The sequence below is a fragment of the Phaenicophaeus curvirostris genome, chromosome 24 (assembly GCF_032191515.1).
Source record: "Phaenicophaeus curvirostris isolate KB17595 chromosome 24, BPBGC_Pcur_1.0, whole genome shotgun sequence".
NCBI classification, from domain to species: domain Eukaryota; kingdom Metazoa; phylum Chordata; class Aves; order Cuculiformes; family Cuculidae; genus Phaenicophaeus; species Phaenicophaeus curvirostris.
In genome coordinates this window covers 6479000-6506630 of record NC_091415.1, presented here as the reverse complement: position 1 = coordinate 6506630, position 27631 = coordinate 6479000, and the positions used below count along the sequence as shown (strand labels likewise).

General features: G+C 47.6%; 1 protein-coding gene across 1 annotated transcript in view; it reads right to left on the bottom strand.

Annotated features, from left to right (window-relative positions):
* The window catches only part of IPO9 (importin 9), a 37728-nt gene extending 14507 nt beyond the window's left edge, over positions 1–23221 (bottom strand). Inside the window, exons 1-13 of the mRNA XM_069875740.1 lie at positions 23047–23221; positions 13041–13102; positions 12378–12464; positions 11253–11454; positions 10719–10807; positions 10348–10434; positions 8605–8724; positions 5804–5904; positions 4156–4214; positions 3493–3644; positions 2032–2130; positions 1789–1895; positions 503–642 (exon numbers count right to left, since the gene is read on the bottom strand). Of these exons, the coding sequence (XP_069731841.1) occupies positions 503–642; positions 1789–1895; positions 2032–2130; positions 3493–3644; positions 4156–4214; positions 5804–5904; positions 8605–8724; positions 10348–10434; positions 10719–10807; positions 11253–11454; positions 12378–12464; positions 13041–13102; positions 23047–23221 (1480 nt within the window). The remainder of the gene's footprint in view (positions 1–502; positions 643–1788; positions 1896–2031; positions 2131–3492; positions 3645–4155; positions 4215–5803; positions 5905–8604; positions 8725–10347; positions 10435–10718; positions 10808–11252; positions 11455–12377; positions 12465–13040; positions 13103–23046) is intronic.
* Between the last annotated feature and the right edge of the window lie 4410 nt (positions 23222–27631).

Here is a 27631-nt window from a genome sequence, read left to right as displayed (position 1 = left end):
CTGACTTTCCACACTTCCTTTGACTTTCTTGCACACTGATGTAAGATCACACAAAAAGCAGAGCTCCTAGTAACAGGATCCCACTCAACAGGATTCCACTATTGGAATTCAAGTGCTGCAATTAGCATCACCCTCAGTGTACGGAAAATGGGATGGGATATTGCTGCAGGAATTCCGGAGCCTGCTCAAGTCTTCCCCAGAAACTGATACAAACCAACAGAACAACTATTTTCCATCAAGTTCCCCAAGCAATCGCCCTTCTATCTCCAGCATCCAGCCAACAGTGAGTTTCAACTGAGAGCGCAGTGCCCCACATTTAAAGGGTTTTTATTAGACCCTGTAGCATGTGTCAACACAAAAGATAAGATTTATGACCTTTCACATGTACAACACGCACATCTGCACTTCACACCACCACACATACTGCAACCCGATTCATCAGACACGTTAATCTGTATGAGTTCCAAGGTCTGGCACTCATCAGTTACTCTGAGAAACGTACCTGAAAGGTTGAGGTCTGCAAGAACAACATTTGTCAGGAAGCCATGCATATCAAAATGTATTCTACCATTCTTCACGCTGTCTGTAATAATAGACTTCACCGAGCCCAGGGCCAGCATACAAGCTTCATGTATTTTCCACCTGCAAAAGAATTCAGAGCCTTGAGCTTTTTTTTTATCATTACCACAATAAATAGATACAAACTCTGAAGCATCTATTAGTATTTTTTTGGTCTAAGCTACCACAACAGTTTTCTTGATCCCAAAGAAGATAGTTTTCAAAAGCCCTGAAAGAAAGGCTCACAAAACTCTGCAAGATGGAGGCTTGGAAACTCACCCAGGACAGGTAGCATTCTCAATTGCTCTTGAAAATACAGGTCAAACAGTTGTGACTTCTTTTACTGATTTTGTTCCCATAATAAAAAAAAAAAGAAACAAGACCCTTCCATGATGCCTTATGTTTCCAGCTGTGTCTCGCTCGATTCTATGTGTGGAAGCACTGCGATATATTAAAGGTTTAAAAATGTCTATTTTTGCATTACATTTTGTTAAGTATGGTGAAATAGAGTTACGTGCAAATATCACTTCTCCTTGGTTTTATTTACGAAGCAAATAACCTACTTTAAAACTCACTACAAAGACAGGGACTCGGTGTCTGATTTTGCAGACATTCCATCACTGCTCACTGTACAGACTAGCTTCTTTGACACCAAAATTCAAAATAAACACAAACACTGAACTAATGCACTGTCAAACCAAGAGAGAACAGCTATGGAACAGCCACCAGGTAATTGCAATTTAACTTTCTTTTCCTATCCCCAAGTTACAGTAAAAACCACAACTTTGAAGTTCTAAAATGGAACACACAGATATGCCTGCAGCACCTCAGGCTCCTCTGCACATCAAGTGAAAAAGAAAAAAGAAAAAGATGTGCCTGAAATTTTGAGCTCAATTAGGCGAACACAAAGTGAAAGTACCATCCGTTTCTCTTCAGACTGCGCATTATTAATTCCAATGAGATGCCTAAGGAATTGTCAGGGTCTGGAGGAAGGGAGCCTGGGGCAGACAGCTTGTGCTAGGGATTGCTGGAATCATTCCACGTGAAGATCTCGTCATCTGGCTCAAGAGCTGCTCTACTTCCTCCTTCTTCTATTTAGGGTTCTCGAATTTCATCCTTGTGCATCAGTAGCAGTGTCATAAAACTTGTGGTGAAATTGTCCTGTACCCAGTCCTGAAAAAGAGCTTGATATTCGTACCAGTGTCATTCCCTGCTGCCTCGTCTCCTTACCAGTGCTCAGCACCGCTGTTTTTAGCCTGCTCAGCTTCTTGTAAATGCCTTGTAGCTGCTGCGGCCAAAGCAGATGCGCTCTCATTCTGGAAATCAGCAGCCACAGCCTGCGCAGAAGGAAACAACACTTAACTGTACAGACTTCTAAAAGCTGTCCTTTTCTCCAAATGCCCTTCCTGAAGGTAGGTTTATTATTTGCTATTATTATTTTGGTTGCATCGAAACATGGAACACATTTCATACCAGCAAAAGATCCTGAGCAGCAATCCTCACAGTATAGGAAAATGTGTCATCATCTTCATCCTCCACAAATTGTTGTGGATTTGCGGTCCAAACTTTTATCTAAACCAAAAAGGAGACAAAAAGGACAGGGTCAATAAAGAATTCAGAACATCAAGGTAAAAGAGAGCTTTTCTGTTCCCAGTAATCTCAGATTTGTAGAACTACTTTCAGAACATTTCTCTGCCATGAGAAGTTGTTGTCTTCAGCTAATTTTTCTCATACTCTATTGGAGAAACCTTTGAAAAGGAGAAATTCTCTTTGTTCTGAGCACACTTTGCTGTTCTGGTTTTCTCTTGTGGTCAGACTTGGACAGAACTAATAACTGACCTGGAATCAATGCTACAGTTTTATTTATAGATAAGGAATGGGAGAAGCAGATGAATCTTCCACATAGGGACTAGTTTCACGCATTTCTACCTAAACAAACAGAATGGTTGTCAGGCCTGTGAGGTCAAGAGCCATGTAGAATTTCAGTAGAAATTATTTCACACTACTTGCATAATATTTTCACTATCACAGAAACCCTGCTATCCCTTTCAGCATGAAAATCCTCATTTTCACAGCATAATCCCAAGTGACAGGGGATAGGACAAGAGGGAATGGCCTCAAGCTCCACCAGGGGAGGTTTAGGCTGAACATTAGGAAAAAATTTTTCACAGAAGGAGTCACTGGGCACTGGCAGAGGCTGCCCAGGGAGGGGGTTGAGTCACCTTCCCTGGAGGGGTTTAAGGGACCGGTGGACGAGGTGCTGAGGGACATGGTTTAGTGATTGATGGGACTGGTTGGACTCAATGATCTGGTGGGTCTCTTCCAACCTGGTGATTCTATGATTCTATGATTCTATAATCCTTCATAAAGGAAGAAAGCTTGAGAGTTGGCATTCTTCAGCCTGGAGAAGGCTCTGGGGAGACCTTATTGTGGTGTTTCCATATATAAAGGGGGCTGTTAAGAAATACTTTTTACCAGGGCCAGTTGTGACAGAACAAAGGTTTTCAGATGAAAAGAGGAGAGATTGAGATGAGATCTTAGGAAGAAATGTTTTGCTGTGATGTTGGGGAGGCCGTGGCCCAGGCTGCCCAGAGCAGTGGTGGCTGCCCCATCCCTGGAGGGGTTCAAGACCAGGTTGGATGGGACTTTGAGCCCCCAATCCAGTGGGAGGTGTCCCTTCCCATGGCAGGGGGTGTGACTGGGTGGGCTTTGAAGGTCCCTTCCACCCAAACTGTTCTCTGATTCTATGATTTGCTCTCCACGTTTCACTGTTGAGTAACATTTGGATGCTCTTGCCCTTACTCCTGGCACAACAAAGTGACAGAACAGCCTATCAGATGACAGCAGCTTCCACACACTGAAACTCCTCCTGGGACATTAGCTGTTTTAAATCTCTCATTACATTTGCTTCCTACACAAGACAAACATGCTCACCTGCTCCTCTGTGATCTGCATGTAAAGGAGGATGTAATAGATCAGCTCTGGCAAAGCCTTCTTCACTGTGCTCTTAAATTTGGTGTTTTCCAACAAGGCATGAACAAATTCAAATATGCTGAATACGAGATTTTCAAAGCCCAGCACTTCACCTGAACAAAGGGGAAAAGAGGATCATGACTGGATATGCCAACATACAAGAAAGATACAAACTGGTGTCAAATATAGTTGCAAACTGTTAGCTTGCCTAAGGAGATGTTTACTCTTACTCCTGGATTAGCAAGGGTGGCAGCAGCAGACCCTGGAGGACACTTGACTTCATCACTTTCTGCTCTCCTCCCATCTCACCCCACATCTCTCATTAAAACTGATTAGGCTCAACATAAAACCCGTTTGGTTTTCTTTTGCCCCATTACTTTTACCTCAAGATTCTTGCAGAACTCAATCCTTGAGTCATTAGAAATTACGCAGCTTCATTGATGACACTCCCATATAACTTGCAAAGACTGGCCCTGGTAAAAACTAACACTGTTCTAATACCATAAATGTTATCTTTAGGCATCATCTACAGTCTTTCAGTCACTACTTTGAAAGCAACGGTATTTAGGCAAGTCTCTTCCTTGTCAAAAGAGAAGGCAAAAGTGCAGTTTAACAAGTTCTTACCATCAGAATCCACAGGGTCCTCCACCTCTTCTGTGTAATTTACTTCTGTTCTCACATAAGTGGATGGAGTTAAGTAAATAGGTGTGTTTCCTTCTAGAAAATTCTATTTAGGAGTTAGCCGTTCTTATCTTAATATTCCTGATAGCTAGGGAAGCCTTCTTCCTTAAAAAATGCTTTGACTTTACGCACAGTCCTGTGTTTCAGAAGACAAGTCCCAGGAGCTCCCAGCTTTGTGAACTGACCAACTTCAAAGACCATTTCCACATCATTTCAGCACATCCTTTGGATCATTTTATTACCAAGGTAAACGAAAACTTCATTCATGTCAGAATTCTGAAAGAATGGAACCCCTCAGACTCATTCTTCCCAGAGGATGGTGAGACAATTCCACATTTCCCTGCTGCTGAAGGGAAAGGAGCCACCCCATGCTCCCACGTGCTACTTCATGTTGGCTCGCTCCCTTCCAGGCCTCTCCATAAGCCTCCAACCCTGGGAAGTGGCAAAAATACATCCTGGGGATGGAAAGGAAGCGGTTTCTTTGGGGATGGCAAACTGAAAGTCCAACAAGTGCTGCAGCAAACACAAGGGGAGAAGGACAGGAATTGTGCAAATTTTGCATTTTTGCAAACTAAGAACTTTTGTCAGCTCAGCTGCCAGCAGGACTGCAGGGGGAGTCAGGACAGGAGAGGAGAAATCCACCACCAAAATTTTAACAAAAAGCTCATTTTATTTCAACAAGTGTCTAAAAAAACCCCAAATCCCCAAGACCCAAAAACCAGCTGACCTTGGAACCAGACAGCCTCCACTCACTCCAGCGCTAAGGTGACTTTTATGGTCTCCCTGCCCGTTCTCACTCTACAAGCGCCCATCATCCAGCATGCAGCAGGATTCTAAAACACAAGACTATGCAAGCAGCTTTGACACAAAAAGGTCTAGATCTACACTCTCTGGAACAGTCATTCTTTTTAAACTACAGAGGAAAAGCTCTATCAGCTTCCATGCTATCATCACAACAGAGCATCCAATTCCACTGTTTATACCAAAAACGTAGCAAAGGCTACCAGAAGGCTCAGTGTTTGACAATCGTTTAATTATAATTGTCTAAAAAGCAACTTTTGGATTAACAACACAGGAAAATTTCACTTGTCAGTTCGCAGGGACTGGGAAAACTACCCAGAGAACACCTCTCCCGTGGCAAACTGTGCAGTGAAGTGATGACTAAGTTATGAAATTCAAAAGGAAAATCAACTTCAGCAGCAAGTGTAACCAGCCACTAACAATGCTGTGCAAGGGATATTATAGTTACTCTTCTACTGAGGTCTTTATGTTGTGACTAGAAATGTTTTTAAGGCGACTATTTTCACTGAAGAGTTCCAGGAACAATGCAGAGATTGGCCACAATTCTGCAGCCAGGATAAGCTAGGCTCTCACATGATTTACATATACGAATTCTAAGCTAAAAGAAACTTAGTACAGCCTATGAAGTGACAGAAACACCCAGTACATCTACACCATAGGAGCCTGTAACCCATCTGAATGGCTGACTACTCCACATCCCCAGCTCTTCAGATGTTTCCAGATCATTAATGTGTATGAGACACAGTTTGTCTTGTTCTGTTCTGGTTAAACCATTCCCTATAAAGGATATAAGGCGGCACTTTCTGTGAGGGTGTTCCAGACAATGGGTAGGATCTGCTGCATTGACGAAACCATGTGCTTCGGATAGTTTTTCACAAGTGCTGTCACAGCCTGGAAAATAAAAGATACTCATCAGAAGCAGAATCCAGGACAAGCAACAAACACTCAAATCACAGGCTACTGTTTCACTAACAATTAACAATCCAATGTCTTCCTGCCACCAAGGTCTCTTCCTCTCCCTCTAACCACACAGTCCCTGTTCTCGCACAAACTCTAACAGACCCCTTTGAAGATTTGCTCTTCTGCAAATGGGTAACATGAGCTGTACAGCTCTGGCAAGGAAGACAACACGGTAAGTTGGTGGTAAGGCACAGAAGTACATCACTGCACAGCACTCTCTGGACATGATTTTCACCTGGAAGCTATCCCGTCCCAGAAAACAAACTCTGATATAAAGTAAAACCAGACCACAGCCTATTTCTCACACATCTGCAATTGCAAGCAACACATCCGTTTGCACATCCAGGGAATAGCTGCAGATGAAAACACACATCCAGTTCAATTGTCTCATCCATTTCAGCTGCAGCCACAGGCAGCTGTGCCAGCCCAGCGGCAGGGGCTGTTCTGGGAGCAGCTCAGCAGCACCACAGCAGATCATGTCTGAGGGGTTTCATGAAGATGAGCACTCTGATTTAAGGGAGCCCTTTCACTGATGCTTTACAGGCTTTCAACACTGTCCTGCACAATGTTCTCATACGGAAAGCAAGACATTTTAGGTCAGGGCTGCCTCTGATTTCTACCAAGAACTCCATGAACTTTGGAGTACAAAGCTCTCAAGAGACAGCAAAGGAAAAAAAATCTTCCTGTCATTTGCTGCACAGCACTTCATCAAGGAAACAAAGATAGTTTGCATGTGGCTGAAAACATACCATTTAAAAAAGTCTCAATTCCCTCCATTGCATCAGCATTTCAAGGGGTTCCTGTAATGATCTCATCTGCGGAGCTGGCTTAACTAATCCCTTGAGGTCCCTTACTTCTGCATTACAATGACTATAAAATCCACTTTTCTGCAAGGGAAGGTAATTTATGGGTCTTTCACCTAAATCCCTTTTCCCTTAGAAAATGAGTATTGTCAGCTTAGAAACACTAAGTGACAAAATCATTAATTGCCCTGAGCCAACAGCCAGAATGCTCATCTCTGCAAGAAGAGCCTCCTACAAACCACTTGTCAGCACTAGATCTCCTGAATTTACCTTTTAAATCCACACTGATTTTCTGTTGCCATCAACACACAGCAGTGCATTCAGACCGAATTCCTCTCTTGCACTGCTCCGACCTCGCAGAGGACCAAAGCAGATGCCCACACACAAGTCAGGTAGAGAACAAGAACATGATGAAGTTTCCTCAAATACTTTCCCAGCCTGTCACATCTTTCAAGAGACCATTGTCGTGTATCCATGCAGACATGACTAAAAACAGCTCCAGTTCCAGTCAGCACTGCTAGGTAAGTAACAAAGGCGGCCGTGGAACGTATGAATACAACAAAAACAGAACTAGTCTATGGATAGAGGGAAGTCATCAACTCCAACTGCTTCCCATGTAGGCTGAAAACTACTTCTACTCACTGAACATCCAAATGTGTGTATCTGGAACCACAGATTCAGACAGTCTTGAGCCTGTTCAAACCAAGAGTACACCCTGCAGAGTGTCACAGTTTTCCCCTTCATGTTAGTGTTTCTACATGTTACTGTCCCGGGAATCTCAGTGCACAGACAATGGAAAGGGAAAAAAAACACAGGAGAGACTCTCGCAACAGAACTTGCCAACATCCTTCCCCAAACTCCCTTCCATTTGGCGCTGCTCCTGCTGCTTCCAAGCGTACGATACCTGTGACCCCTCACTGAGAACTGCCAGGATGCCATAACCCAGGGAATGCCACCTTTAACAGGACCGGGTAAACAAGTTCCACAACACAGAACTCAGTGGGTGCTAGTTTATATGTTACAATAGCGCCCTCCTCGTATTTATTTACATGGCTCCAGCACAAAGCTGGTCATTACGAAAAGCTTTAGATGCTTGTCTTCAATAACTCTTCTTTGCTTTCTTCAGGCAATGTGGCTGGACAAGCCTCAGCTACCTCTTCAGAAAGCTGCACTCTGTGACCTCAGTCTTGCTTACCCCAGCTCACGTGCAAGCAAATGAAGAGCTGGATTTGACTCTGCAGCTTATGTTTTTGAGCTCTTCTTGCAGGAAGTGCTCCCTACAACTCCAGGGCCTTCCCGGCTGCTGAGGGGATCTCCACACCTACACTGGCACTCTTGTCCCCACACATAAAGCTACACACACAGAGCTCTGCAATACAATCTTCTTCCCCCAGAAAACCAGGAGAACACACAGATTCTCCAACTCTCTTTGACACAGCCTTAAATAATTTAGCCTTAAAGCACCTGCACGTAACAAGCTTCTAAAATTTCGTTACAGCAGAATTCTTCAGAAAAGACAGATAATTTAACTACCGAGTATGGTGTCAAACAAGATGTATCCAAGTTTCAGATCAGTAAAAGACAAGTCAGATCATCCTATGGATCAATCCCTATAGATAAATTTATGGACAGATCCGTATGGACCTCATCATAGGTATTTCAGTATAAGCAAAACAATTTACTTCAATCTTGTATAGTGCTGAAAGATAAAAGACTTCATAACATGGTCAATGCTAGGAGAGGTGACACGCACTCCAGTGTTTCTGTTCTTCAGCACATCTGACAGTGTATCAGTGCTCCATTCTTTAATCAGGCTTACGTGACTTACCTTTAAGACTTCCATCTTAAACCCGCTGTCTGATGTAGGTCCATCAGGCATTTGCAGGGCCTGAACAAAGGCCTCCGTGAACTGCTGCACCACAGGGAAAATCAGGACTTTGGCCGCACCCTGGTTACAATCAACACAAACACAGGTGAATACCACACACGGAACCCCCATGTCTGACAAGCAGAGCTCAGAAGCAAACAGCAACTGCACTTTTCTGCTACAAAACTGGCGAGGGACTCGTGGCAACAGCAGAACATTGTAAAGTCACGGGAAATACTTGTTTCGGACATCACTTGGCTCTTTCCTCACACTGGGAACTAAGCTCAACTGAATCCCACCCTTTAAAACTGCACAGTGCAGACTGAAACAAAACACACCTCCATCCAAGCTAATGGCTTCAGACTGCAGGTACAGACCCGGACAATCCAGTCCGGAGCGTCTGAGGAACAGCACACATCCTCCTAAGGAGGCACTTCCATTTGCCTGGATGAATCACACCCTGCTCCCTTGGGCTATGAAAGAAGCCTGGGGTGACCATATCACACCCCAACCACACTGAGCCCTGCATGCAGCCACCCTCCCCCAAACCAAACACTCTGTGAGCTGAGCATCAACAGCTGGCCTGAAGATTATCATGGTGATTCTTCCTAGGAAAACACAGTAAATATTTTTCCAGATGTCGAAGCACTCCATAAGCAGTGCTTGGCAGAGCAAGTAATACTGGACAAAAATAATCTTATTGAGAATACTCCTCCTAATATAATAGCTAAGGCAGTAAAGTTGTATACTTAAATAAATTATGAAATACCACTTCAGCGAATTCAATGTGAGAAGTTTTGTTTACAATGCAAAGGACACTTTCAGTGCTCCTCCAGAACAAATCCGCAGGGAGCTATTGCTGTCTTTGGGACACTGGCACCAGCTGCACAATCTTATTGCACGAGTAACCTTGTCAGTGCAGCAGAGACAGGGTGTAATTATCGGAACATCCCAACAGTCTGCACTGAATTACTCCCTGTGCAAACAGGGAGGAAACAGCACTTTCAGCCACTCAGCAACAATCAGCCATGAGACTGAGAGCCACCCTTTCCTACCTCTACTCCCCAAAAAGAACAATTCATTGTCTGTGGAGCGCAGGGAAATCCACTTGTCAAAGGCCATATAAAATGTAGGTGTGCTCAGAGCCAGACAGGAGACTGGTGTATAAAGCTGCTTATTTGCACTGTGCGGGTTGGTTTTTTTTTTTTTTGGTTCCCTTCTAAAGCTATTCTTTTGAAATTTTGCTTGGTTTGGTCTCTATCACCCCTTCAAGAACAAAAGGCTAACGTGCATGCCAGAGCAACTGATGAAGGTCAAGGACTTGTAACCAATGCCTCATCCGATGGCCAGGACACACAGTTCACCCAGGGACTGGAAACCAAGGCAGGCATTTCCAAACAAAGGAACAAAATACCATCTCCTCCCAACGCTGACTCCCCTGTCTCTGAGCTGTTACAAGCATGTCTGTTTATATGTCACAAGTTAATTATGGAATTATGAGTTACAGACGCCAAGTCACTGTATCAAGGCAAGCACCTAAAGGAGGAGTTATCCACTTCACATGTGTTAAATGACTCCCTCTTCCCCACAACTCCAGCTGACAGCATACAGAACTCTCCAGCATCTCACTTTCATATTAACAATTGTTTAGAACCTCGCTCAGTTTGAACTCAGTGGATGCCATGGGGTAAGTTAAACTCTTGCCTTTTCCAGTTCTTCCATGTTACAGATCATATGGGCACAGGTGGTAAATATCTCCACCGCACGCGACCTTGTGCGAATACCATACACCTAGGAAAAAGTTTAAATAATAGATCAGGAACACAAAATACTTTTATTTCCTTTAATTTTCTTTTAATTTTACTTATTTTTTGCTTTAACTTGACTCTCATATTTTCACTGGATTCAACATTTCTGTTGAAACAGTAGCGGCCATCAACTATCACATCATCAAGAAAATTCTCAAAGTCAACTCATACTGCAGCACAGCTCAACCATTAAATCCGGACTTTCTTTCTTCCAAGAAACATTCTCACTAATACCATTCAGCACCAACTCAGTAGTGACAATCATACCTCTGCCATTGTGAAAATTTTGTACATCTCTGGAAGAATAACAGGAGCAACATGCGGCATCTGTGTGTCTGTCACTTCCCGTGTAAACTCTAGAAAATGGAAAGAGCAGGGAAGTTCTTACAAGAAAATAACTTTGTAGGCAATAGCGACTACTTAATCTTTGGAAAACACTAACAATATACTGAAAACACAGCAATTCGTCCTTGACCGATCAGTGTTGTCTGGCCTACCCGTGGCAACCCTTGAAGGCAAGTGGAAAAATACCACATTAAAAACTGCAGGTTATCTGGAAAAGTGTTGCAACCAAAGTTCCCTCTGAGCTATAACCTGTAGCACAGACCCTTCTTCCTCAGCCTCCACGACATCTTCTGAGCATGCAACTCAACAGTGACCGACAAGTATCACGCCCAGCAGAAGAGAAGCAGCAAATTCCAATTTTTTCAATTTCGAGTGAAAATTGATAGGATATAAAGGCAAGAAAACGCTGAAACTGCTTCCTCCATCAGCCTTGCCAAAACTCCCGCATACACGTACCCGTAAGCACTCTCATGGCTCCGTGCACCGCATTCACATCTCCACTAACCAGCATCTCCATCAGGAGGTTGAACAGCTTGGGCCAGGCTTCAGGCCAGTCCCAGTGGGCTATTGCTGAGACTGCGTACGCAACACTCGAGCGCACTTTGCTGATGGATTCTCTCAGCCCATTGGGTAGGAGCTCCCTAATAGCAACTTTTGCCTGTAGGAAATAACATTGTTTAGCAAAACAGATCCCCAGTTGTAAAACAGTTTAATAGAAAGTTATACTTATGACTTTATCCTGACACTGAGTAAGCACTGTTTTACAAAATGAACACTCATGAGATGCAAAATCTCGCAAGCTACAGCCTGTAAATTTTTACAGAAAGCTGCAAGATGTGTTTTACCATCGCACTCTTCTCGCACAGAGTGCTCAGCTAAGCGTATGTAATCTCAGCTCACAGCTGCAATGAGACAGGATGTGGACTCAGAGTTAGCTGAGACAAATCCCAGCTCGTGTCAGGAAAGATGTTTGCTTACTTTGGAAGATTTTAGGAAACAAGAACCAGCCACAGAACCCTGAAGGGACAGTAAAAAAAAAAAAGCCAGCACTTCTGGTGCATAATTCACAATATCTATTTCAAGCAACTCTATCTGGATGGGATGAATCATATCCTAGATGTAAAAGATGCTCCAGTCACAGTGGCAAGGGGCTGGAATCTCTGGCCATTTTAGCTGTCAGATACTCCTACTGAACAGATTTCTAATGAAACCCGGCAGAAATTTACACTAATATTTGTCATGGGAAAATTGTCTTTAAATCCCAAGCTGAAAAACACATGATTTAGCAAAACTCTGAAAAAGGACTGCCAGAATCGGTGTTTGTAAAACTTACAAAGCAGCTTTCTTCTACTCTTGCTCTTAGGGTAGCAGAAACATTACAGCTGAACTTCTACAGAAATTAGCCCAAGCTTCTCAAGCCTAGTGCTGTTTCAAGCAACTGAAACAGATTTTCAAAGTGGTTAACATCATGAAACCTTAACTGAAGCCATTAATCCCCATGATACACAAGGGTCACCTACAAAAGTAATACTCTTGATAGATGAAGTGTCTCAAAGCAGAGAACGTGAAGCCAAATCTTACCCTTTCCGTGGTCTCTGGAGGTCTAAACTTTTCTGACTGAGAACACCAGTGCGTTTCCACATACTGTTTCAGAATGACAGATGCCAGCTGTATTAGAAGAGAGGGCAAGAATCAGGAACATGGTGTCTCCCTGACCTGTTTGCTTTGACTCTCATCCCATCATCCTGTTTTTAGAGCAGTGACAGTGATGTCAAAAATGCAAAACCTTCATGAAACGGACCAAAAAAACTATTGCAGTGAAAAGATGAACTGATGGGTCATTCAGTGAGCACCAATGCCTTGTATAGCACTGACACAAAGCAGCAGCTTTACCTCCTCACTTCTAAAAAGGCCCACATGGTAACTAAAGAAATACAAACCCTAAATATCCTCTTCCAGGTGAAAAACACCTACAGAAACGGCTGCTGCAAAGACAAGTCACCTCTGCTTGCTGATACCTCCCATCCATCTAGAAAGCTGTGCCCATTCCCAGCACAGAGGTGCCTCAGCACCAGATTTAGTAAATCCAAAAAGCACTATTTTCAAAAAGGTAAGTTTATAACTCCTGAATAATGTTGAAAGAGAGCAGGTACCTCCAATTTCTCACCTGGAAAGGTGAGAGAATATTTTAAACACCAGGGAAACTGCCATCCAAATTCTTTCTGCAGTTCCAGGTAAACTCACCTGACGGATGGCCAGAGCTCCCTGGGGATCTACAGTCAGTTCTGCTAAATGGACACCAAATTCTGCAAGGAAAAAAAAAGAAGCAAAATTAAAAAACATGTTAGCATCATAACTTTTATTCCCACACAGCAAAACTCATAAAGATATTTGGAGAAAGACATCATACCAGTGGAATGATTCATATGTGGGAAGGAGAAGACAATTCCAAAGCGTAGCTACTCAAATGAATCATGAGCTGAATTCTACCTTGTGCTCTCTGCACAAACTTCATATATTTTCTCAGCATCTTATTTCTTTCTCTCATCGGCAAAAAATTTTGCAACATCGGTCAACAACAAGAAAATTATCTAGTTTCTTAAAAAAACAAATCTTATCTACAATGTAAGGTCCTTAGTCCAGTCCCTACAAGAGGGATGCATGAATAAGATCCAGGATGGGTTAAGACAGAAGACAGTCAGGCAGCAGTCTTCATCCAGAGAGTGGTTTGGAAACGTGCTTTAGCTGTCCCCAGGCACCCCCTACAACAGCTCAGAGCATCCCAAGGGCTTTTCTGAGCAAACACTGCCTGAGCACTGACACCAGGAACCATCTGCACCATCATACGGGCTGCAGGACCCTCACCAGCAAGGCATTTGTCCAGAAGAAGCAAGAGTTTCTTTAGTTGCCAAGCAAGTTCTGTAACAGAGGCATAATTGAAATGCTTGTACCAATTCTGTTGATGACTGAGTACAGGAAATCACAACCAGGAAGAGCAGTAAATCCATACGCCTCCATAAATTTGCAAGTTTAGGATCCAGGTAACTGATAACTGTGCTAAACACTTTGTTTAATTTCACCAGTCTGCTTGAAGAATACATTTGTCAGCCTGTACTTCTGGAAGCTGTGGAGCAGAAGGTATGCCCCGAGGGCCCGCCAGCGCACCCTGACTCCCGTGGAGAGCTTTAATGTGCTGGCAGCACCTCCGATAAAACCAACACCCTTCTCAAAAAGAGCTCAGTAACTTTCCTTAGCAGCATATTTAGGTGCCTCACACGGGGTTACCCGAGTTCCTCCTAATATCCACCTTGCCTGTAAGAGGATTTTCTGGGCTGGGAGATAATTGCCTCTCACTTTCCCATGCTTACACTGAGCAAACCCAGTTCCTTCAATCTTTCTTCACAGATACTGCATTTAAAAAAAAAAAAAAGAGGAAAAAACCCTCTTATCTGAGCTGCAAAAGCAAGGAGCCTCATTCTGAGAGGTACTTAACATAATACACTTCCGCAGCAGTAATTATTCTTCAAGTTGTCTGCAGTACTGCAGACTTGAGTATCGCATTGTATTTCAGCCACATTTTCAAAGGGCATAAATGAACTCAGAAGCCAGAAGAAATGGAATCTCACACAGTTGCAACTCACTACTACGCCTATTTTACATCTTTACATCTGCTTGCACACAGACATCTGATTGTTTCCCTTTACATACGGTAATCTGCATTTGATTTACAATATTTATTCCAGCAATTTCAGGCCACCTCTCCCATTTTCCAACCTCTGGTTAGTTCTGCTCTCCCTCCATGCAGACCGCGGCACCAGTGCTGGCAGACTTGAGGTGGCCTCACTACTACAGCGACCCAGAGCTCTGTCTCACAAGCCCTGTGGTTTGACAAGAAGCCACTTATAACACAGGTTTTCAGCCAACTGTGCATCTTAAAAGCATTACAAAACCGTATCTTCTCAACTGATAAATGACCGCTGTGGCAAATTCATATCGGGAATCCTACTGAACTCAGATCACCCCCAGCTCTTGCTTGTTTAAGCAATAAGCCAGCACTCCTGTCAAACAAAACCTACATGGAATTATTGAAAACAGCTCATAAAACAGTATAAGCTGTGTAGCATCTATTTATCCCATTATGTTATAGACACTGGCAACTGTTTAATGAGCAGGTCCAAGAATCCTTCCAGGGACTGAAATTCCACTGGTTGTGGCATAGCTCGCTGGCTCCTCTTTGCTCAAAGAGCTGCTTTACTACTGGTTACTGCCCAGCTGACGAGGGACTTGCTACAGCAATTGCAGTTCAGTGCATCTCTGGATAAGTGCTTCCTCCACTTATATTTTGTAGATTTGAGTCATCCGAAACATCAAGCCTTCTTCCCAAGACAATGTCTGTAAAACTAAAAAAATCAGAAACTTTTAACTAAGGGCCTGGCACAGGGAACACTTTGCAAACATTTCCTCCCAGCTCTGCTTATCCTCAATATCAGTGAAGCCCACCTCTATTCCTTCACAACCAGGCTCCATCTCCCACATAACCAGTTCACGTAACCTCTTCACCCCCAACTCTTTGGAGAAACGAAGCTGGACCAAACCAAAAAATTGTATTAAGCAAGCTGCGAGGAATAAATGAGCAGGACTTTCCACTGAATGGGCACACTTCACACATCCTACCTTGTTGAAGTGGACCAGCACCAACAGAGACTGGCTCAGTGCACCCACACTGGGCTGGTTCAGGAGCTGCGATGGGTCCCTTTAGCTGTCTTTGCCGGGGCAGGGACAGGCAGCGCTGCAGCCAGCCCAGGTGAATCCCTGGTCCAAACACACCAGTCAACAACTAAACCAGATCCCTAAGCACTTCATCCACCAATGTTTTAAACACCTCCAGGGATGTGGACTCCACCACCTCCCTGGGCAGCCTCTGCCAGGGCCCGAGAACCTTTTTGGTGAAGACATTTTTCCTGATGTCCAATATGAACCTCCCTTGGTGTAACTTGAGGCCATTCCCTCTTGTCCTATCACCTGCCACTCGGCAGAAGAGACCAGCCTCCCCTCAGCCTCCTCTTCTCCAGGCTAAACAGTCCCAGGTCCCTCAGTCGCTCCACATAACCACTGTTCTCCAGCCCCTTCTCCAGCTCTGTTCCCTTTCTCTGGACATGCTCTAGCCCCATAATGTCCTTCTTGTAGTGAGGGGCCCCAAACTGAACCCAGGACTTGTGGTGCGGCCTCACCAATGCCAAGTACAGGAGCACAATCAATTCCCTGCTCCTGCTGACCACACTGTTTTTTGATACAGGCCGAGACCCCATTGGCCTTCTTGGCCACCTGGGTCACTGCTGGCTCATGTTCAGTCTCTGTCAACCAACACCCCCAGGTCCTTCTCGGCCAGGCATATTCAAGGAGTTACCTAGTGAAACACAGACATTACTCTCAACACCACATGCATCAAACAGCTTCATCAGGAAGGAGCTGACCATAAGAACTGGTGAAGCACAAGTGATTCTACAGGTTCTGTGCTACCACTGTCCCTACAGCTTTGCTCCTGATACAAACGGACAGCAAACCCTACCATTCGCATCAGAGGATCCATGGAGCTTTAAAGCATCAACCGGAACGTGCTGAGCTGCCTACTCTGGGGGAGAAGACACTAAAAGAACATTTACAAGTTCTATGAAGCCAATATTCAAATCCGAGATCACGTTCAAATCAAAGCACTGGTTGTCTCCTGCGCAGGACTAGTCTCAAACAAGATGGACAAGAAGCTTTGAAGAGTCTCAGCAAGCCCAGACTGACATGAGTCAATTTGCCAAGGTCAGTGCCGTCTTCACAGCCACCTGCGTATCTCAGCTTCTGGCAACAAATGACCTCGCGAAGGACTGAGCTGGAGATGCCATTCCACACACAAGGTGTCACAACAGAAGCCACGCTGGAGAGAGCCACATAAATGCCCTTTCTACCTGCAAAAAGGGCAAACAGAAACACAAAACACAGACAGGCAAACGCAAGTCAATGCTCCAGCCTGGAGCCATTCACCTCCCACTACCGCAATTCCAAATCACAAGAGCAAGTAGCTCAGAGACTTAGTACATCAATGTAAAACATCAGCCTTGCTATCTAACCAGGCACATGAGCAGCAGTATTTTTCAAATGTACAAGAAGTCGGCATTAAAACTCCTTATTGGCATAATTTAGGGCATGTGTTACAGACATTGCTCCTTTTAACGGGTCCAAGAACGATCCCTCCTGGTGGACATGCACCATACACCTTCTGAGAGACACTGCCTCTGCTCTGATGACCCTCCTCGAATACTTGAGACCGCTCCTCGAATCCTGTGTTCAGTTCTGGGCCCCTCACCACAAGAAGGATGTTGAGGCTCTGGAGCGAGTCCAGAGAAGAGCAACGAAGCTGGGGAAGGGGCTGGAGAACAGGCCTGATGAGGAACGGCTGAGAGAGCTGGGGGTGTTTAGCCTGGAGAAGAGGAGGCTGAGGGGAGACCTCATTGCTCTCTACAACTACCTGAAAGGAGGTTGTGGAGAGGAGGGAGCTGGGCTCTTCTCCCAAGTGACAGGGGACAGGACGAGAGGGAATGGCCTCAAGCTCCACCAGGGGAGGTTCAGGCTGGACATTAGGAAAAATTTTTTCCCAGAAAGGGTCATTGGGCCCTGGCAGAGGCTGCCCAGGGAGGGGGTTGAGTCACCTTCCCTGGAGGGGTTTAAGGGACAAGTGGACGAGGTGCCGAGGGATGTGATTTAGTGATTGATGGGAATGGTTGGACTCGATGATCCCATGGGTCTCTTCCAACCTGGTGATTCTATGATTCTATGACCCCGGAGACAGCTTGGCCTCCACATGTGCTCTCTAACACCTAGAGAAAAAGGTTATTTTTATGTATTATGGAACTATCCTCAAGCCCTATGATGCCAGTCGCAGCAGACACGTATACCAACAGAGATGGTGTGCAGTGTTACCTGGAGGGACCAGATACAGGGGAAATGGAAACGCTATCCTCCTGCACTAGGAACAAGTTGATGGTGGAGTTAAGCCAAGTCAGACACACGCATGGCTCCACAACCTGGAGCTCTTGTTTTTCCTGCCTTCCCCTGAACAGTCTCAGATACTGCTTAATATTTATGTCCAATTAAACCTAGAGACAACAAAAATCATCGGGTGACCTTTCATCTTTCCAGAGACCAACAGTAACACAACTGCCATGCCCAAGCCGTCAGGTGATGCCTATTCCCACCAGGGAAGACACAGGAGCGGGGAAGAGACAGAGTTGCTAGGGACACGTTTGGAAGGTGCTCAGGGTGACATGGCATGAAGAAGCTGCCACCATGTCCTTACTCCAGAGCCCACGCCCCGTATTCCTCCAGAACAGCTGTTTTGAGGCAAACAGGAGACTCCTCTTGGTCAATTCAGCCTGTGCCAGAGGCTCCCTTTGACTGCATTTCTACCCACCCCCTATCGGGCTGCTTCAGGGAGCTCAACTGCAACCTCACAAACACCAGAACTATCCCAACCTGGCTAAATCCGTGTGGAGGAGAGCAGATGCTGGAGAGAGGCAGCACGCAACACGCAGGGAGAGCTAACTGCTGTCTTGGCTTAACTGTACTGCACAGGTGATGCTGCAAGCGGCTCAAGGAAAGGGCTGAGGGCAGACCAACACACTCCTTCAGAAACCTTGGTGCTGGGAGCCTCTTGAAGCAGGTGTGGTACCTGACCAGGGCATTTACAGGTTCTTGGTGAGTATCTTCCTCCAGGAACATCAAACCATTTTTAAACTGCTTCTGTCTCCAACATCCAACAGCAACGAGTTGCATGGTTTGCACGCTGGGGGAAACAATCTACGTGTTTCAGATTTGTTTTCAACTCATGGCAGCTTTATGAGAAGTCACAAATAATCACCCCTCACTCACCTTTTCTGCCCCTTATGATTTCAGAGTCTCCACCTCTGCTAACTCTCTCCTAGGAAGAAATGTCAATGTATTTGTTCCTTCTGAGAACAGAAGCTTTTCCCGCGCTTCTGCGCGTGTCTCTGCGCTGCATTTATACTGCCCTGCTCTATCCCTCCAGAGAGCACTGAGTAACGCATGCGGCACTGGGATGGCAGAAGCAAGAGGAATTTATGTCGTTCTTTGTTCTCTGTTCCCTCCTTAACGGTCCATTTGGCTTTGGGAGCACAGTGAATGGGTATGTTCAGCAAAGCCTCTGCACTGACAATGGGGTCTCTTCTCCCACTGGCAACTATTAGGACAGCTCATTACTTTTTAAGGTACCATGTGGGCTGTGTCTCCCCCTCCCCAACCGCTACCTTTGCTGACCAGCACCGACCTCCACCTACGGTTTCGCACACTTAACTCACTCCTATGAAGTCATTCTGTAATTTTTCCCACCGATTCTCACTCTGGCCAGACCAAACAGCACAGCGCAGCACTACAAGCCACTTTGTCACACCAACATTCACTGCTCTCCAAATCATTTCTGGACGTGCTGAGCAGTCCAGCTTCACGTGGGACTCGATTGTCTCCCTGCAGCCTGAAACACGACCAGTCACTTCTACAGCTCCTCTTCAAGCCTCCCACCATTTATTAATTCAAGAGCTGCCCACAGCAGTTCAGTTCCTTCAAAGCATTTCAGTAAGGGAATTTTCTAAAATCTTTTCGGCAGCCCCAGTACTCCTTCCGTTTCAATGAAACACAGACACTCTGACACAACAATCTCATGTCCCCAGCTCTCCTTATTCCAGCTCTTGACATGATTTTAACTCTTGCAAGCAGTGCAAAAGCCACAACGATTCACCTGTAAGAATCCCACCGTTTACCCTCCAGTCCCCACCTTAGAGCCTTTACTAAAAGCTGTCCCATGTTTACCAGCTTACATTCATCCAGTCCCTAAGTGACCTTAAGTGGCAAGTTTTACAGTAATTTAAAATCTCAATCCCTTTAAAACTCTGAGGTCCATTCCATAGCACTTGCTATTTAAAGTAAGCCAAGAAATTAAACTACTTCTACTCATGCTTCAACTCGATGTGGATTTTTCACTGCGTCTCCTGTAGATGCCCTTCCACAGAGCAAGTTAAGTCAATGCGAACACAAGTTCAGCCACCCTACAAGCCCCATCTCCCTGAATGTACTTCACACACTACAGTCACCTTTTGGCTATGAATACCTCTGAAACGCTTTCTCCTCCGCTACATGCAATCATCACAATTTTTTATGTCTTTAACAAGCTTTTCCTTAATCTGTTTTGCTTTCTTTCATTTATTTTTCCATTAAAAGTGCTAATATTTGTGCTCTTTTCTACTGCCCTCACTTATATTCTCACCATCTTCTCTACACTGCTTAGCAATACCACATTTTTTCTTTCTTTAAAGCACTTCTGACACACACAATCCACGTTTCTTTATCCCAGAAATAAGGTGCTGGCAAACACTGTCCTTTAGCTCCTCCTCTAGGCTTTTGCAAGCTTCTCTGTACCACAGTCAGCACTGAAAGGAGAACACAGCTTATTCCTCCCATGCTGCTTGACTAGGATGAGAGAAGAAATCACAGAAGCACAGAACAATTCAGCTGAGACAGATCTCGGGAGGGGTCCAGTCCAACCCTGTGATCAAAGCAGCATCAAATGAGATTGCTCAGAGCATTTTCTAGGAAGGTCTTGGAGGTGCTCAAGGCTGGTAGCAGCACAGCTTCTCTGGACAATCTGCTCCAAAGCTTGGTGCAGATCACAGTGAAAAAATTTTTCCTTATGTCCAACCTGAACCACTTCTTTCGGTTCGTGTCTGTTTTCCTTCATCCTCTCCCACCCCCCAGTGTCTTGATCGTCTCCTCATAGTTACTAGTAGCTGCTGTCGGATCCATCTCCAAAACTCTCCCGTCTCCATACAGGAAAACCCCTCTGCTCCAGCATCCCCTCACGTGGCGAGTGCTGCAGTTCCCCACCGCTCGGTGGCCCTTGCTGAGCTCTGTCCTGTGCCAGGGGGTGGGAGCACAACCAGCCCAGTGTCCCAGGTGTGGTCTAACAAGTGCTGACCAGAGAGGGCTGACAGCTGCCTCTGATCCTGTCCAGGCAGCCTGGGAGGCAGGTGGCCTCCAGGCCACGCTGCTGGCCCTGTCCGGCTTGCCGGCCACCAGGATCTCCAAGCCCGTTGTCGCAGAGCTGCTCCTCGCCAGGCAGTGCCCACCCCGCACCCCAGCAGCGGGTTCTCCTGCCCAGGTGCAGAACTTGGGGTCTGACCTTGCTGAATTTCAGGAGGTTCCTCTCAGCCCGGCCCTGCAGGGCCCTCTGGGAGGCAGCGCTGCCCTCCAGGACACTGACCGCCTCCCCTCCAGGCGGCACGAGGGTTATTCCACAGCCTCCTCCAGGTCACCAGCACAGGTCCTGCAAGAGAGCTGGGTGGCTCTGGGACTGCGACCGCAGAGGAAAAGTGGGTGGTCGCAGTGGAAAAGTGGGTAACTGTAGGATATTTGTAAAACAGCGACAAAACAGAGGCAGAGAAGATTCCATTCCTCTTGCCATTACCGTTACCAAATGCAGTTCTGTTGCATTCCTGGGCTCTCAGAGGGACCTCAGGGACACCCATCACCTACAGCCCTTCAAAAACTAATCTCTTCTGGAAACCCGATACCCAAACCATTACAGAACTCTGAACGCATTCCTGGTGGTAAGATTCAGACTGGGGAAAAACAAGCTGCTGCTGAAGCTGAAGCGCACGCCAACTATGTAAAGCAGTAGATTTACGAGGCAAAGGCTCTATGGGTCAACAAACCTCACAAGTTCCGGACCTGTCCTGCTGCAATGCCAACAAATCACAAAGATAAACCTCAAACGGCACAGATTTCCTGGTCATGCATCAAGGAAGACTCAACCTGAGAGTTAACCTTACAGGACTGCATAACAAGGAAGACTTTATCACTTTTCCTTCCTTTCATGCCCCTTTCATTCCCAGAGCAGCATTATCACACACTCTTCTGGATCCAGTCACGCCCTTACACCTTCTTCCTCCATAACGTAACCTTCCTTTGATAACATTTCTGATCTAAAGTTCAGGAGCAGAAAGCCTTTATAACATTTCACAAAACACTTTCAAAATGGCACAACTGGACAAAGGTAAGGCAAAATTTCCTACAGGAAAAATCATCCCATCCAGCTGCCAGGGGACAGGCACGCAGGCAGTGTCGTACTCTCCAGTGCCCAGCTCCCATCACAGCCAATTACCTGTGAATCTCCCAGCAGTTTCTACAGATTCCAGTTCAGTGGGATGAGTTACAAAATTTAAACTGAAGTGAAATAAAACATTACCATCAACAGGTTTTTAAGTGTCGCTTTCACCTAGGAAAAGCAGCGAGTGCAAGAGCAAGTGTAGTGACACCACAGAGAGGCCAGAAAAGTGATGGAATAACAAGAGCCATGGTCTGAATTTGGGGCGCTTGCTCTTCTAAGCTCTGTCTTTTCAAAGCCACAGGCTGGTTGCCATCTGGTTCCTGCATCCTGATCGCCCTCAACCCAAACCATGCCAGGTACAGGTGGGGACCTGCAGGATGTGGGCACGCACAAGGGCACAGAAGATCCCTGTGGGAGCAGGGCAGGGCCTGCGGACACGGCGGGAAGGCTCCCCATGACTGGGGATGGGGCTGGGGATGCTGGCTGGGGTGGAAAACGGTGGCTGAAACAAGAGGCCTTTCTATTTGCCCTGCCTTTACTACATTCCCATCACAAATCCTACTCTTGAAAGGCATGAAGGTTAAACTAAGAGGTGATGCTCCTGGCTAGCTGTGGGGAGACAATCATAGAATCACTTAGTTGGAAAAGACCTTTGAGATCATCAAATCCAACCGTACGTGTCCACTACTAAACCAGATCCCTCAGCACCTCATGCACCCGCCTGTTAAACCCCTCCAGGGATGGGGACTCCACCCTCTCCCTGGGCAGCCTCTGCCAGTGCCTGAGAACCCTTCCAGTTAAAGAATTTTTCCAATATCCAGTCTGACCCTCTCCTGGCGCAGCTCGAGGCCGTTCCCCTTGTCCTGTCGCCTGTCCCCTGGGAGCAGAGCCCACCTCCCCCCTCGCTCCGACCTCCCCTCAGGAGCTGCACGGAGCGATGAGGTCTCCCCTCAGCCCCCTCTCCTCCCGGCTAAACCGGCCGGGCCCTCGGCCGCCGCCGCAGCCCCTGGGCCCCAGCCCCATCCCGGCTCCGTCCCCTCGGTGCCCCCGGGGCCGCGGCCTCCCCGCCGCCGGGCCCGCACTCACCCTCCGTCACCTCCAGCACCTTCACCTGCTCCTCGGCGGCCGCACGCACCGCCTGCACCGGGCACAGGATCCCCGTCAGCGTCTCCACCAGCGCCTCCTTCAGCCCTTGCGCCACAGGCCCCGCTCCGGGCCCCGCGCCGGCCCCGGGCCCCGCGCCGCCTCCCGCTCCCGCCATCGCCCCGCGACCAGCGAGACCACCGGGCCGGGGCAGCGCCCCCTGCCGGCGCGGCGGGGCGGGCGCGGCACAGCGCCCCCTGCCGGCGCGGAGGGCACAGCGCCCCTGGCGGTCACAGCGCCCCCAGCGGCGGGGCGGACATAGCGCCCCTGGCGGGCACAGCGCCCCTGGGGGACACAGCGTCCCCTGGCGGCGGCGCGGGCGCAGGCACAGCGCCCCTAGCGACCACAGCGCCCCTGGGGGACACAGCGTCCCCTGGCGGTGGGGGGGGGGGGACGCAGGCACAGCGCCCTCTGGCAGACAGAGCATCCCTGGCAGACACAGCGCCCCTGGCGGTCACAGCGCCCCCTGGCGGTGGGGCGGGCACAGGCGCCCCTAGAGGCCACAGCGCCCCCTGGCGACCACAGCGCCCCTGGGGGACACAGCGCCCCTAGAAGCCACAGCGCCCCCTGGCGGCGGAGCGGTCACGGCGCCCCTAGAGGCCACAGCGCCCCCTGGAGGTCACAGCGCCCCTGGCGGCGGGGCGGACCCAGGGTGGGAGGACCCCGAGGGGACCCCAAGGGGAGCCCGGGGCGCTCTGAGCCCCCTGAATGATAAAAATCAACTCTCTAAGGCTCGTTTCGGTGCCTCAGGGAGCGAGCAGCCCTTAACCGGGCCGAGGCGACTCATCTCCACCTCGTGTGCAGCCAGACAGGAGCTGCGGCAGCGCGGAGCCCCGCTGACAGGCACGGGGATAAACCCTCCCAGAGGCCTCGCGCATCTTCTGTTCCTCTCAGGGACGGGTTTTAATGTTATTAGGAACTTTGCAACAGTCAAAACTTGTGCTAATTTGCAGCCGGCTCTGGCTGTACTGACCTAGGCTTTAAGATAGATGAAAACTCCCAGCAGGGGAGGTTCCAGCAGTCGCTACAGTTCATAGAATCGTAGAATAGTTTGAGTTGGAATGGATCATAAAGCCCATCCAGTCCCACCCCTGCCATGGGCAGGGACACCTCCCACGGGATCAGGGGCTCCAAGCCCCATCCAGCCTGGCCCTGAACCCCTCCAGGGATGGGGCAGCCACCACTGCTCTGGGCAACCTGTTCCAGGGCCTCCTCACCCTCATGGTGAAGAAATTCTTCCTTATGCCTAATCTAAATCTGCCCCTGTCCAGTTTATACCCGTTGCCCCTCCTCGTATCACCACAAGCCTTTGTGAACAGTCCCTCCCAGCTTTCCTGGAGCCCCTTTCAGATACTGCAAGCTGCTCTAAGGTCTCCTCGGAACCTTCTCTTCTGCAGGCTGAACAACCCCGACTCTCTCAGCCTGTCCTCCTGCCTGGTGCACAGATCAAAATATTGCACTTTATGTAACAGGGACGGCTTCTCGTTTCCTCAGTGTGGGGCGTTCGGGCCCCGGCGGGAGCCAGGCTGGTACAGAAAGTAGTTCCTATGACTCAAAGTGCAATATTTTGATCTCAGCTAAAGTAGAGTTCAGTTTCATCTAAGGAATCGTGCTCTTTGAACATTACACAGAACATCCCTCCAAGAGCGTGGTTTTTTATTGCTTTTTTTTTTATATAGCTTGATTTCTTTTTTTTCAAATACTGTTTTTTCCAGACACTGTTACCCTCTTTGTTCATTCAGAGGCGATAACGCCTTGTATTCAGCATGAATTTCGCTGAGGGACATGGTTTAGTGATTGATGGGAATGGTTGGGCTCAATGATCCGGTGGGTCTCTTCCAACCTGGTGATTCTATGATTCTATGATCAGTGCTGAACAGACGTGTCTTCTTCTCTAATCACGTCTGCTTGCAGCCTTCCCCCATCGCAAATGCAAGGTCAGGCAGAGTTAGAGCCAGATCCAAATTAGGAAGGGGTGTGACAGTTGTGAAGTTCATAATAACATTAAAATGAGTCCTCGGAAAGTAATAAAATATGCATAGCATTTCTATGAGAATTTATACACATGCATGGAAGTGGGGATCTGTTCTGTCCCAGCTCTTGTCTCGCTGCACACAATGGATGGACACACGTTGCCAGGCCTGATTAAAAAGGTGCTGCTTTCTAAAACTCCAAAATGAGTCTTAGAAAGTTGATTTCCTGGCATTTTCAGTATCGGAGGGGGAGCAGTTCCTCACATCAGTCCCTCATGTTCAGTCCCTCACATCGTACCATGGCACCAGGAGGGCTCCCACCGCAAGCCCTGAAGGAGACCCAGGAGCATGGGAAGCTGCTCAGGGGCCGTGCCCAAGGGACAGGTGCAGCCACTAGGGCCAAACCAGCTCAATTTTGATTTTAAATGTCGTGAAGGTCACCCTCGGAGCGAGGTTTCCTTGTGAGGGTGTCGAGATGGTGGTGCACAAAGAAGTTCCAGTCCTTCCCACCATGCTTCTGTGCGAGTTGTGCGCAGAATCATAGAATCATCAGGTTGGAAAGGACTCACTGGATCACCGAGTCCAACCATTCCCATCAATCACTAAACCACGTCCCTCAGTACCTCGTCCACCCGTCCCTTAAACACCTCCAGGGAAGGTGACTCAACTCCCTGCCTGGGCAGCCTCTGCCAGTGCCTAATCACCCTTTCCGTCGAAGATTTTTTCCTAATGTCCAGCCTAAACCTCCCCTGGTGGAGCTTGAGGCCATTCCCTCTCGTCCTGTCCCCTGTCCCTTGGGAGAAGAGCCCAGCTCCCTCCTCTCCACAACCTCCTTTCAGGGAGTTGGAGAGAGCAATGAGGTCTCCCCTCAGCCTCCTCTTCTCCAGGCTAAACACCCCCAGCTCTCTCAGCCGTTCCTCATCAGGCCTGTTCTCCAGCCCCCTCACCAGCTTTGTTGCTCTTCTCTGGACTCGCTCTGATTCAGGTTTGCATACATGGTGCTCAAGGGGCCGCTGTCACTTGAGTCAGGAACAAGGTTGCTGTTGATGGTCTCCAGCTGTCGTAAAACAGGAGCCACGTGTACAGGGGGGTGAAGGATTGCTCTGCTTCCATTGCCGTTTTCTACAACTCGTTACTTGGGAAGTATAAGCAATCTTACAAATCGTTACAAGTACCAAAAGCAGTAGTAACGCATACAAAACGAGCTCTTCAGAGTGTGGCTTCGCATCCCAAACAGGCGGCTGGTGGAGGTGCTGCGCTCTCCAGAAGCTCCTTGTGCACAAGCTCTGGGGGAGCTGCAGGCAGTTACGAGCCGACAGGTACAAAAAAGTTGGCCACACCACAAAGTCAGAAGTACGGGATGCTGGGCTGATGGACCACGTCTCTCCCCCTCAAACGAAGAGGCCAGCACACCCCGCACCCCCAGGCAGGCTGGGGACAGCAGATTCCTTCCCCATCAGCAGCACAACCAGGTCCGGGTGGTATTTTTGTGGGCAGAGGGGAGAAGAGCAGACGCGCTCCCAGGGGCAGAGACTGGGCCCTGGCTGCCCCCCTCATTGCTCACGTTCTCTATGAGGTGAAAAAGGATCAATTTTCCTTTTTCCATTCCCAGCTCGAAATGCTGTCTCTGATGAAGGAACAGATACGTATTTTACATGAGGTGTAACTTCTGCTCGCCCGGGGTCATCTGCTCACCTCTGCACCGTCCTCAGGTTTTGGTTTAGTGGGAAGCAGGAGTGGATTCCTTCTGCACCAACAGCAGCAAAATCAGCCCAGGATTATCTCACCAGACGTTCCGCTGGCCCCTGTGCTGGCTGGCAAACACTAGAACTGACATCTCTGGGTGAGTATGTGATCACTTCTGTCCCTTCTTAGCATTTAAAATGGTTTCCTCTGTGCTTACTAACATTTTACAGAAAATAAGGATGCAGTTTAGGGAGAGGAGGGACATCCCAGAGCAACGCTCTTCAAGCCCCTATTCCCCTTCTTTGTCTGAGCGACCGTACAACTGCTTTGAATGCTCCAACTCATCCTCCTGTATTTGTAGAAGTTACCTTCCAGGCTTTTTCAGGTTTGAATTTCCACCTGGTTTGTACACTGCACAGACTCTTCACATGTTCTCTGCATTGAAGCTTCCTGCAAAGCCAGCAAACTTGGAGCTCGCCTTTCAAATGCTGAACACTTTTTGCCTCGAAGCCAAATAGATTCCAACATTCATCTTTTCTTTTGACGTGCTTTTTGACGTGCCAGTCACCACAAAAAGATGACATTCTCAGCATGAGAAGTTACTTTCTGATGAACTCCTCATTTCCTCCTGTGATGTTCCAGCTCCTGCGCGAGGCAGATCCCCTGCGGCCCCACCAAAGGGATGATCCCACAGAAAGCTGTGTGGCCGACACGGGGCTTCTGGAACCAGCAACATTCTCTAGGAGAAATCAAGGCCAGAACAGAGAATCACAGAAACATGAATGGTTTGGGTTGGAAGGGACCTCAAAGCCCTCTCCACCCCCTGCCACGGGCAGAGACACCTCCCCCTGAATCAAGAGCTCCAAGCC